We start from the raw sequence: 11,660 nt of genomic DNA on the forward strand, positions 1-11,660 counted from the left end.
TTTGTTTCTTTTCCTTCAATGTAACCCTAAGACTGTTTTTCACTTTATGCTGTTAAAGAGCTATTTTGGGGATGAAATTACTAATTTTTTGAGATTAATCCTAAATTCTTGCTTATGAGATAGGTGTTCTGAACCAGCTCACTGGGGTCCTGGGACTGTCAGAATGGACTCAACCTTGATCTGGGCTGGAGTATAAAGAGGCACCACTATTCTTGCTTCCTGCTCCTCCCAACTCAGTTTCCATTGAGGAAGGTTCAGTGATACAAGAAAACATTTACATGAAAGAGTTATTACATGCATCTGCTTTCCTCTTCCCCTGAGAGCAATTATGAGCTATTTGAAAAGGGCTGTCCTTGACTGCAGTATTTCTGGGTATCACCACCAGCAGCTGTAGCAATGAAAGCACCTGTGTGGGCCACCCTGTAGTGTGAGACTGCAAGTCATTAACTGTTCTCAGACCTTTTCTAGGTAAAGGTGGTAACCCAAACACCATTAATGAATTTATGCTAGAGTTTACTTCATGGATGTTTAAATAGCTTAATAGTTTAATATAATTTATTAGTTTAATATTAATAGCTAAAAATCGATAGTAAAAAAAAAAAAGACAAAACTTAAGGCAACTTTGTCAAGAAAAAATTCTTGCATATTTTTATTTTTTTTTAGTTTGTATAAAGCAGGAATGTAGTGCCATGGATCACTTTTTGTGGAAGGCAGTCAAATTTCCTCTGAGAAGTACATTATAATTATGAATGATGACAAAATTAAAGATTTTAGGTGGTAGTTTTCACTATTAGGGAATTTTCCTTTTAGTTAGAACTGAAGGAACATTGTTTACTGGCGAGTTTTTTACCCATTCACAATATCTGAGGGACTCAGAATTTTGAGCCTTTCAGTCACAGTGGAGCCTGAGATAGCCAGAATGAAGATGCAAGTTGGAATACTTAATGATTCTTTTCAATGCTTCTCCTCCCTAGAAATTGAATGCTTTCCCCCTTCTCCCTGTGCTGTTTTCATTCATTGAAGAACTGCCATTGGCCCTGCAACTCTCAAGCCAGGAACATCTTTCTCTGGGGTCATAAAGGAGAATTTTCTGCCATGGAGCTCTGGGGAAATAACGGCAAAATTTTTGGAAGAACAAGTTTGGGTTTTCCTGGGCATGATTCTGATTGTGTAGGGTGATATGGAAAACCTGGATCTTCTGGCATCTCCTTTAGTCCTTCACCAGTGCTGGAAGAGTGAGTGTTGAACTGGGATAGCTCAAGGAAGTTTACACTGGGAGGTGTGAGGGAATCCTGCTGATTTAGAACTGGAATGCGATAGATAGTTCCTGTCATGTGGCATGGAAAATACTTTCCTGACATGCTTGTCTTGTTGCAGTGATGTCTGTAATGGTGATGACAGTGATGAGGAGGGTGTCCTGGATGTGGTCCATGATGGTGAGGAGGATGGGGGTGATCTGGTCCGTGAGGAGGAGGGGGAGGAGGAGGACAGTGTGGTCCATGAGGAGGAGGAGGACAGTGTGGTCCATGATGGTGACGAGGATGGGGGTGATGTGGTCCACGATGGTGAGGAGGATGAGGGTGATCTGGTCCATGAGGAGGAGGGGGAGGAGGACAGTGTGGTCCATGAGGAGGGGGAGGAGGACAGTGTGGTCCATGAGGAGGAGGAGGAGGACAGTGTGGTCCGTGAGGAGGAGGAGGGGGAGGAGGACAGTGTGGTCCATGAGGAGGGGGAGGAGGACAGTGTGGTCCATGATGGTGAGGAGGATGGCGATGACCTGGTTCATCATGGGGAGAAGGGAAAGAAGAAGGAGCAGATCCTTCATGGCTGTCTTGATCTTCCTTGCTGAAGTTGTGATTACGCTCAGGGTCTTCAGGTCTGGGCTGAGAAGAGGGTCTGTGATGATGTCTGTGGCCAGAATGATGACGGAAATGGGGATGTCTGTGTGGTTTTCCACCTTTGCCTCTTTTCCCAAAGCCAAGCTGCTGTTTATAAAAACACCAGGGGAGGAAGTATTAAGTTAGATGTTGATAGGACAGAAGAAAGAGATGAGAAAGAGAGAGGTGGGAGTTAGTAGGTCTGCGTTTATAGCTCTGATGATCTTTAAGGAAAAAACCTTCATTTTTTTCAAGATAGAAGGAGTAGATGAAAAAATGCCAAATTACTGAAAATCTTCTGGAAATAGTACACCATATCAAAATTATATAACCAGCTGAGAAACATTTATGTTGGATCAAAACAAAATGAAATCCACATTAAAGTAGCTATTGTAATATAAACTGTAATACCAAATATGATAAAGATCATCTCCCCTTCTCTTGCTTTCTAAAATTCCTTTGAGCTTGTTTGCCAGTCTTTACTCTCTTAAACTAAGTCAAGTGATTGACCTGAGAGAAGACTTGGAGGGAGTAGTAGTGACAACTCAATTCCAGTTCATCTTCTGATTGACCTCAAAGGTCAATCGGTCCCAACATGCTGCATCACACCCAGGCAATAATAAATTGGCATAAACAACTGTTACAATCATCTGCCAGCATGGACTAAGCGAGGTTGCTGTAACCTGCACGAGGATATAGCGAGAGATGTGTCCACAAGTGAGTACATACCCAGGGATGGTAGATTTCACAGCTTATATCTGTTCCATCAGGTTCATCTGCATCACTTATAACTCTTGCTGTGCAGAATCCCATGTGCTAAGCAAAAGAAAAGGAAAAAAGAACTGCAACGTACATCTGGGTTCTTGTGATGGAGTTAATAGAAGCTACTGAAAGTTCAACATTTTACAAGTGAGGCTGGTTCCCTCGACACCTAAGTGTGTTCACATAGCTTAGCTGAATTCTGAGCTTTCTGGCCAAGGCTTGCCAGCAATTAATAATGATAAAAATATGTGCCATTTTTGAGGATTCTTGACTGTGAAGACCATTTCACCATGTGCATCTAGAGGGCTTCTACTCCCCATCTTAATTCTCTTTTGAAGTCTAAGAAACTGGCCAGCTACTGATGTCTCCAAAACAAGTACCCTGTGAGTGATTGATTTTTATTCCTTTTTTTGTCTGTGCTCAGATAGGGCTATCCTGAAATTTTGCTCAAAGTTCTCAAAACCTTCCACTTTGTAGCTATGCTGTTTCAGCCAAAGTTCAAGGCAGAGCTTTCTTCCTTGTTTTAAAAAATAATTTGTTGTAACTTTTTAGCATTTCTTCCCTTAGTATCCTGTTTGCTATGACTTTCTCCTGCTGTCCAATCACTGTGTGTGGAAGTGCTCATGTGAAAGAGCACAAAACTCATACGAGGGGTTCTGTGTATGCTTTCTGTAATGAATGCTTTATCTTGATATATGTTTGGGCCATTAGTAACCCATTATGATCAGTGATTAGAAACGTTCCTGGCATTTTACACACACAGCAATGGTGGCAGCACTGAGAACAGAATTCAAACCCTCTATAGCCATTTTGTGCTTCATTGTAGTGAACTTGTGACTCTGCTACCAGTTAATTCACAACCCTTTTCAGTCTTCTGGGATATACAAAGCTAGAGAAGAAGATGGATGTAAATAAAACAAAAGTTTTACATGTTTTATTTTTCCAGGTTTTTGTTTCATTCCTTCAATTAATTTCTGGGAAATATTTTTTTCTGAAGTTATGAGACCTTGCTTAGCTGTTTCTTTGGTATAGACTATTATGGTAATGGGAAAGTGGGGTGAGGAGAATACTTTGATAATTATCTGCAGACAAACTTGATTTATATTAATCTACTCTCCATTCCTCTGCAGTAGAGGAGAAAAAAGTAACCCTGAGCTCACTGGGATGACATAAGACATGCCTATTAGTTTAAAAGTTTTTATGAACATAGCATGGATGATTTGCTAGGGATTAGCCACAATATGAATGCAAAAGCCAGACACAACCTGAAAAGCTCTAGGCCTCTAATGTACCAGACTCCAGTTACATTTAGATCTGAGAGTTCAAACTGTCTCATTATAAAATAAAAAGGAGCAGCTATAAAATTAGGATCTGGGCTTGGACATGCTGGATCTTTAATTTTGAGTTTGGGTTCATGGTTATAAGAAACATTTGGAAATATATTGGTAAAATTTTCCTGGTCCCATCCATTGTATCAGTTCTTATTCTAAAACTTTACTTACAGCATGCCAGTCATGGAGAAAATCACAATCCAGTGCCTGATCCTCTTGCTGCACAGTTTTGGAACAGTTGGTCTCCTTTATAGAGAATCCTAAAATATGACCTTCCCGGGAGCCAATCTGAAACCAAGAGGTCAAACAAGAAACAGTAACTAAGTGTATTTAAAATCCTGTAATTTTCAAAGGAACCGTATTTCATCATGTTGTCAAAATCCCATCTAGGTCATGCTTTCCTTTCCTGTCCTGTTCAAATACACATATTCAGTGAGGAAAACAGGTTAGATAATTTATACCTTACTTTCCTCCCACCCTCACAAGTTCCAGAAATGCTTGCTTTAATTCTTTGTCTAGTATGTATGTGTTATAAAAGCTGTTACTTTTACAGCCTGTGTTTTTAGGCAGTAGTGTCCTTAGAGTCCTCCTGGAACTGAACTGCTGTTCCTGTGAAAATAGAGAGATCTACTGGATGGCAACCACCCCTTTCCAGTGATGGAGGTGCAGAGTATTACAGTTCTGATGTTAATTTGGGGAGAAACCTGTGAGATTGTTGCTTTCTTTCGTGGCAGGGGTGTTATTCATAGAGAAGGCATTACTCTATACGAATATGGGAGAAGGCCTTTGTGATCCTATTAAAATCCATAAGGAGGTGTTTCATTTTAATTTCCAACTGTAACAGTACTTTATTTCAAGTCTGTGTTAAAGGTGTCCATAGCATGTGTGTGCACACAAGTTTCACTAGTTTAACTAAACTGGTTAAAAGTGGATGCTCATACTTTATGGTAGAGTTTTTTATTGTAATTCATAGTTTCTGAGTGTTGTGCAGTCTGTTAAAATCCAGTGGTACAATCTAAAGTGTCCATGTAGCTGAAAACAAAGTGTTTGGGGAGAAATACCTGAATCCAGGCAATCTGGAAACAGCCACTTGCTAAATGGGAGTGGGGTATATCCTGCATGGGGCTACAGTGTGGAACACTGTCAGGTTTCTGAGCAATATTAAAAGCTGCAGGGAGGTGGGGTTGGCCTGCTGTAATTTAGGCAGTTTCCAAGATCAACATGTGTTATGGTAGGGGCTGTGGGACTTCATTACAGAGGTGTCCTGAGCTGACACACATTGGCAGAATGATCCTCCAGTATCTACCACCAAAAAATTTTGGTGCTGTGAGGGTTATACTTCAAATCAGCCAAGGTGTAAGTCTTCATGTCAACATCACTCAAATATGGAGTTATTTACCAGAGCCAGAAGTTCTTCAAGAGGTACAGTATAGATACAAATTCACCTCCTATCCCAAAGAGCTGTCAGTGCTGCTTTGCTTTGCAGCAGAGAGTCAAAATGACTTCTGAATTTCCACTGTGTGTTGTACCCCTGAGCTAAATATTCTAAGAGTAAAAAATTATTTGTCTTCATTTGACAAAATGTGTGACTATGATAATACATGACTGTCCATCTAGAACTCTGGTCAGTAGTAAATAAACTTGTGTGTTAGGACAAGATAGGTAAATAGGCATTCAAAATTAAAATATGCACACAAAGAAGGTTTTGAATTTTGAATGCTGTCACACTGCCATAGCTTTTAGTGAATAAGAAATCCTTTTGCTTTCACATGCCTAAATTGAAGTTGATGACAAGTCTTTGCAGAAGTAGGACTTTCAATTTTAAGCAGATGATTTGTGCTGGTAGGTCTGTTCCTAGAAGGATTTGAGCTCTGGTCCCATGGTTTTGGAGCTGCTCACAAAATTTTGTCACTTATAAGTAATTCCAGGACAAAATGCCACTTACCATCTTTAAAACCCTTTCAACTTTGTCCACAGCGAAGTAGTTTGTGTGGTTACCTTCAATCTCGAATTTCTTCAGGGCCTTTGTAGCAATATCTTTATGTTGCTCTGTGACTTCTAAGAGTTCGATTTTCACAGGACAATCTTTGCACTCTAATAAATCAGGTGGAACTGTAAAAACAGAGAATTTACTAATATTGCAGTGGATATTAATACTCTTGGGAGCGTCCCTGTGCCTTTAATGTGAACTCATAATGAGAAAGTGGAATGCAGCATTTCTTTGGAAGTGAAATACCTGTCCCTCGCTCCACAAATATGGATTTGTCATGTAACATGGAAAAAACCCAAACCCATGAAAATGAATATTCTTATAAATCTTTTAGCTACACCTTAGAATCTTACCACCCCAGATGGGCATTCTTTCCAAGTTTACATTTGTTCTGATATTCATTATGATGTTTTGGTGGACTGGAATGGTGATATCATCTGACATCAATAAAGTCTGGTTTAGAAGAGTAGGGTAACCTTAATTCTATTACTCATTCTTAACATTCCATTTGAATTATCTAAAATATGAATTGCAAGCAGATGAATGAATCTGTTACGGTTACCACACACTAGTGGTGCACAGGCTGTGGTACTAGGGCTGGTTTGAGGTATGTGTTGGCTTACAACAGTGGTTATTTTACCTGGACTTAATGTACAATTAAATCCATATAGTTGAGGTTTCTTCAGCAGATGGTTTGTATATGTGATAATCTTACATTGCCCAAAGTCCTGAGAGGAAAAAAGAATACATGATTATGATGTTATTTTCACTGGATTTAATTGGATGTAGGCGATCATAGAAATTATACCTGCTTTTAATGTGCAGTACCTCCAAGAATAACAGATGTGGTCATTAATGGAATGTTTGATCTGGTACCACTCAAAATTTGTCTTCAGATAAAATGGGATCTCCCTTTACAAGAGCCTTTATTTTAATTCTCAGAGTGCATGACTGAGTAGACAATGGAAAACTGAACCAGCCTTCTCAGCCATCCTAATATTTATTTACAGTAAGATAATACTAGTTACCAGGGGAGGTTGGAAAGTCAGGTTCATAAATCTTTATCAAAAGGTGGATGGACCTTTTCTTCCATTCCTTTTCCCCATCTTAAGAAAAAGAGTAAATGCCTTCTCTTCTCTCCTCATGGCCTTCCTGCTCTGTCTTTTGTTGTAGTAATACTACTCTCCTATTTAAATAAAGTTTTGGACTGGGAGTTCTCATCCCAGACTGCCTCATTGGACTAGAAAAAAAGAAAGGGCAAGTGTTGCTGTATGTCATTCGTGTACTGACACTACCAATATTTCACATTGTCATACCACAAATGCTATGACAGAAAACTGACAAAATACACCGCTGGTATTTCTGGCTCATATACTAGGAACATGCTTAAAAAATAATTTCCAGTGCCCTTTAGTTGTCAGCAAATTACCCTTAAAACATAAGTTCTGCTACAAGCAGTGGAATGTGGAGGATAGTTCCTTTGAGACTACTAGTTAAATAAAGCTACACTTATTTGAAGAGTCAACCCCTTTCCAAACCTTTAGCTTATGTTTAACAACTCTAGAATGAAATAGATTTTATTTTAGAAGAAGCCATATTAAAGCTCAGTCTTCACTTAGAGATTTTGTGACACAAATTTCTGGGCAGTTCAGATGAAGAAGTTAATGCATTATTGGTGTATGACTCGTGTGGGTACCATTACTTGCCATGGGATACGTGTCACTGTACTCGCAGGACTCCCAGTGCTTTCTGGATAAGACAGGGCATTCGGTTTCCAGCACATCCAAAGTTAGGTAGAGAACTGATGAATTTCCCTGGAAGAGACGTGCGAGAAAAAAGAGTTTGTAGACAAGAAGTTTGATCTGAAAGAAACTTTTTTAAGGTTGATACGTTTAATCTTTAATGAAGCTTCTCCAGTTCTCTAGTAAGGTTTTTCTGAGCTGACAAGTGTAGAAAGGGTTCAGGCTGGAAGGGAGCTTTGGAGGTCATCTTGCCCAGCCACTTGCTCGAGGCAAAGCTAAAACTTCAAAGTTTCAGCTGCATTCTGTGTATCACCAAGACAGACGTTCCACAACCTCTCTGGACCATTCCAGTACTTAACCATTTTCTCCATGATTTTTTTTAGTCTTATATCTATTAAGAATTTCCCTTCCTGCGACTGTAACTGTTGCCTCTTATCCTCTTGTTGAGACCTTGTGAGGAGAGTCTGTTGTTCACCTGGCATTCATCAAGTAGGGAAAATGTCAGTGTTAAAAAGTTGCCATTCCCTCTTTCTGATTTTCACATAGAACATTGTTCTATTAGGACATCAGTTGTGTAGGCAGCCAATTACGTAGCTACATCCATTTCAAATTACTTTAGTGATCAGATACTCTTTCAGAACTTTGCTTCCTGATCAGTTTATTCAAGGAGTGATGCAACAAAGCTGTAATAATCCCTACAAAGTCAGGAACCTTAGCTCTGAAATTCTTCTAGTATATTCTATCTCCTGAGCAAATAGGATGAAGAATTAAAATTTGAATTTGGCTACCAGTGTAACGGGATGTGGTGCTAAGAATTTTCTGTGGCCCACAGAAGCAGTTTTTTATTTTTCTGCAGGGGAATGAATCTTAATTCACATTTGGAATGAATTATTTAAGCTTCATTCAGCCCTTGTATGGACATTCAGAATGAACACATACGTATTTTATTTTGTCATTTAGATAAAATCATGCAAAGCCCTTCACTGTGAATAAATGTCCTCAGGATTTATGAGGTTTCATCCATTCAGGTTCCTTTTTCAGTGTTTCTGTATAGACGAGACCTTGAGAAAGAATTGGTGCAGTCTAGTGTGATATTTTTAATAATGTGAGTTCACCAGTGTCATGTTAAACACTAGTTTTGCAGTATACATATATCTTACTGTTGTCTCTAATTTTAAAATAGAGGTTAGGTGGATTGCACAAAGACATATGTTGTTCAATGGCAGAATTGGGAAAAGAATAAAATTGTCCTGGACACATATCCTGCCCACTAGCCACATGTTTATTCTCTGCTTGGGGGTAGTTAGTACTTCTATTTTATTTTATAAATCTCAATAATTTCAAACTGCTTGTCGACATATTGTTAAAATGCAGACAGAGAACAGAGACAGTGAGAAACACTATTTTCTGATTAGTATTTGTGGAATTGCACTGAACAGAAAGGTAAGATAGTTAAGACGTCTTTTGTGAAACGTGCTGTTCACTAGGAATCCTCTAAAACTGGAATGACAAAACATGTGATGCACTTTGTCGTCCAAACTTGTGAAATGCTGAAAAAGCCAGTTCATCCCTGGCAAATACTTATTTTCTTCAGCAGAAAGCATTTGGATTCACTAAAGCCTAAAGCAGATCTTGGGTAACATTAAATCTCTACCTCCAAATATACAGTAGAAAATTCCTCTGTTCATCTGCTGGATAGCTCTTGGGGGGGAAAGAAAAATTCTTACATGGTGGGAAAAGGAGAATTCTTACATGGTGCCTTCTTGGTTGTTTTAAAAGCATCTTGGGCACTACACAAGCCTAGAACTGTTCTGTTGTGGATAGTTGAGTATCTTATGCTTCTAGAACTCCCATGTAAACCCAGTACAGATCTGGCTGCTGGGAATTGCTCTACTTGGGTTTTTGAGAGGGCTGATGTGATAGACCCGATGCACACTATTGCATGGACGTAAGAAAAATAATGTTTTGGTCTTTTATAAATACATATACATATTTTTATATATATATTTAATATCATCTTGGCAATGGAGCCAGCAAAAGTTCCTGTACAATAGTGTACATGAGCAGTGTGCAGGAAACACATCTAGTGGCTTTGGGTCTGAGAACATACAGAGACCTTACAGGGAGAATTCTTTAGCAGTCAGGTAGATAGAAGGGTCTTTTCTGTTCTTGTAGACTCTATGTGACAGCTGAAGCTGTGGCCCTGGACTGCAAAGACAGCAAAATTCAGTAAGTGTATGAAAGCAACACATAAGCATGGTAGTCCAATGGTTATAGCATTCATCTGGAAGTGTGAATCCTCAGTGCTGGTCCCTGTTATGGTTCTAGGGTTTATATAGTCAATAATTGCTTAAAATGTAGACACATTGAGATTTTTCTGTTTAGAAACAACTGTGGGTTTTGTCATTTATCCAGTGAATTTTGCATGTCTTACTGAGTGGCACACACATTGCTGCATGGCAGCAGCATTCTTCAGGGACAGGAGACTTGAGGATTGAAATCTCTTAATGCAGAACTTAATGCACTGATTCCCTCCTAGGTGAGCACTTTAACTGCCTGGCTACTGCATAAAACTCAATGCTATCACTTGCCACATCCTTGTCTTTGAAAAGCAAAATAGTCCATCAGGTTTTTTTAAATTATACCTGAAGACCTGTGGTAACCTGGGTTTTGGGTCACTTCCTGAGCTTTACTTGTCCTAACAGGCAATATTAAGCAGTTTCATCAAAAACTAGCCTGTTTTTCCTTTTGCCTTGCTGAGATGTGTAACACATTTCTGAAACACTGTGTCTGGTTGCAACTTCATTGCCAAGCAGCCAAAGGGTACCATGTGCATTAGTAAATCTGCCTGTCCGTGGTCTCTTTTACATACTAGTTAAAGAAATTTTGTATTCTGTTGCTTTTTCCACTATCAATTTGTTCTGGCATTTAGGCAATCATTGAGAAAGGCTTATGTATCCTCTTCTAGGAAGCAGAAATAGAAATAGGAAGGAAAAAAGGAAATGACTGCTATGGATTCTCTATCCAGCCCCTCCCCAGTTTTGCAGAGTGGCAACTCCTTTGGCTTTCTCTGCCTTTTTCCCTTCCTGCCAGTTAACCAGCTATCTCCAAAATGAAGATAATAACAAAATACTAGTCTTGCAGGATACATTGGTCTAGTTAATGTTAGACATTCATGGTTTAAAGAAACCTTCCCAATATAAATTTTGAATATAACATCTGATACTTGACAACAGACAGGACAGATTAATTTCCAGTGTTGTATAAAGCTGTTCAGAGCAACTCTTATGCCAACATCCTGCTGGCCAAGAGAATAGAGGGCATTCAGGATCATTTGAAATCAAGCTTACGTGCAATAAATCATGCACAAATGAGTACTGAGGTAGTGTAAATCACAGCTGATTCATTGAATTACATCAACATTAAAAGTAATAAACATAAGCTTTTAATGACCTGGCTCATTATTTAAAAATCACAATCTTGTGTAAATCAGCCTTTAAATTGATACTTACTGTATGTAGTTCATGTGCATCAGCAACACGGAATAAACCAAAAACATAACCATCTCTGCGGTGTTTGTTGACCAAATCCAGGGCCACTCCTGCATCTGTTTCAATGCTGTTACAGTCTGCAGGTGTAAAGCTTGCTTTGTTTTGGGCATTAGAACACTGCAGTAGTGTTAGAAAAAAAGCTGAAGCTAGAAGCAGCATTTTGTTTGCAGTTTTAGGTCACTTCTGCCCATGCCCTGATAAAGCCAGCAGCCTGCTTTCAAATCAGAACAGTCCACCAAAGTTATGAATGCTAAAAGGGCATGGTTTTATATAAATTTAAGTGTCATGTCAGACAGTCATTGCCTTGACCCTGGATTAACATTTGCAAACAGCAAGTAAATGATTATATAGTGATTTAGCAGATTTCGAGGAAAGTGGGCTTTATAATACTCTCTGTACTACTCATC

The 11,660-nt window shown here is 39.1% G+C and overlaps 2 protein-coding genes across 9 annotated transcripts in view; one reads left to right on the forward strand and one right to left on the reverse strand.

Moving 5' to 3' along the window:
* Positions 1–11,660, forward strand: part of LOC127468401 (uncharacterized) — a 132,932-nt gene that overhangs the window by 34,538 nt on the left and 86,734 nt on the right. The gene's annotated exons all lie outside the window — the stretch shown is intronic.
* HRG (histidine rich glycoprotein) lies at positions 622–11,517 on the reverse strand. 5 transcript variants are annotated; one of them, XM_051781504.1, is made up of 8 exons: positions 11,215–11,517; positions 7,667–7,774; positions 6,601–6,688; positions 5,916–6,082; positions 4,142–4,258; positions 2,607–2,693; positions 1,616–1,982; positions 622–1,585 (listed from the first exon to the last, which is right to left on the reverse strand). In XM_051781504.1, the coding sequence occupies exons 1-8, from the start codon at positions 11,410–11,412 to the stop codon at positions 1,074–1,076; spliced, it is 1,644 nt and encodes a 547-aa protein (XP_051637464.1). In that variant the 5' UTR covers positions 11,413–11,517; the 3' UTR covers positions 622–1,073. The 5 variants fall into 5 exon arrangements, with proteins under 5 accessions (XP_051637464.1, XP_051637466.1, XP_051637465.1 ...); XM_051781506.1 differs by having other exon boundaries at positions 1,676–1,985; XM_051781505.1 differs by having other exon boundaries at positions 1,646–1,985.

Source organism: Manacus candei, unplaced genomic scaffold (assembly GCF_025592945.1).
Source record: "Manacus candei isolate 608988 ecotype Guabito, Panama unplaced genomic scaffold, ASM2559294v1 h1tg000015l, whole genome shotgun sequence".
NCBI lineage: Eukaryota > Metazoa > Chordata > Aves > Passeriformes > Pipridae > Manacus > Manacus candei.

Bases quoted from the DNA above. Each gene is read 5' to 3' on its own strand.
- HRG (XM_051781501.1), bottom strand. From the start codon at position 11,412: ATGCTGCTTCTAGCTTCAGCTTTTTTTCTAACACTACTGCAGTGTTCT. The intron at 6,689-7,666 runs GCAAGTAATGGT...TTTTCCTCTCAG, and splicing joins ACAGTGACACGTATCCCATG to GACTTTGGGCAATGTAAGAT. The intron at 6,083-6,600 runs GTAAAATAACCA...CTGTTTTTACAG, and splicing joins TAATTGTACATTAAGTCCAG to TTCCACCTGATTTATTAGAG.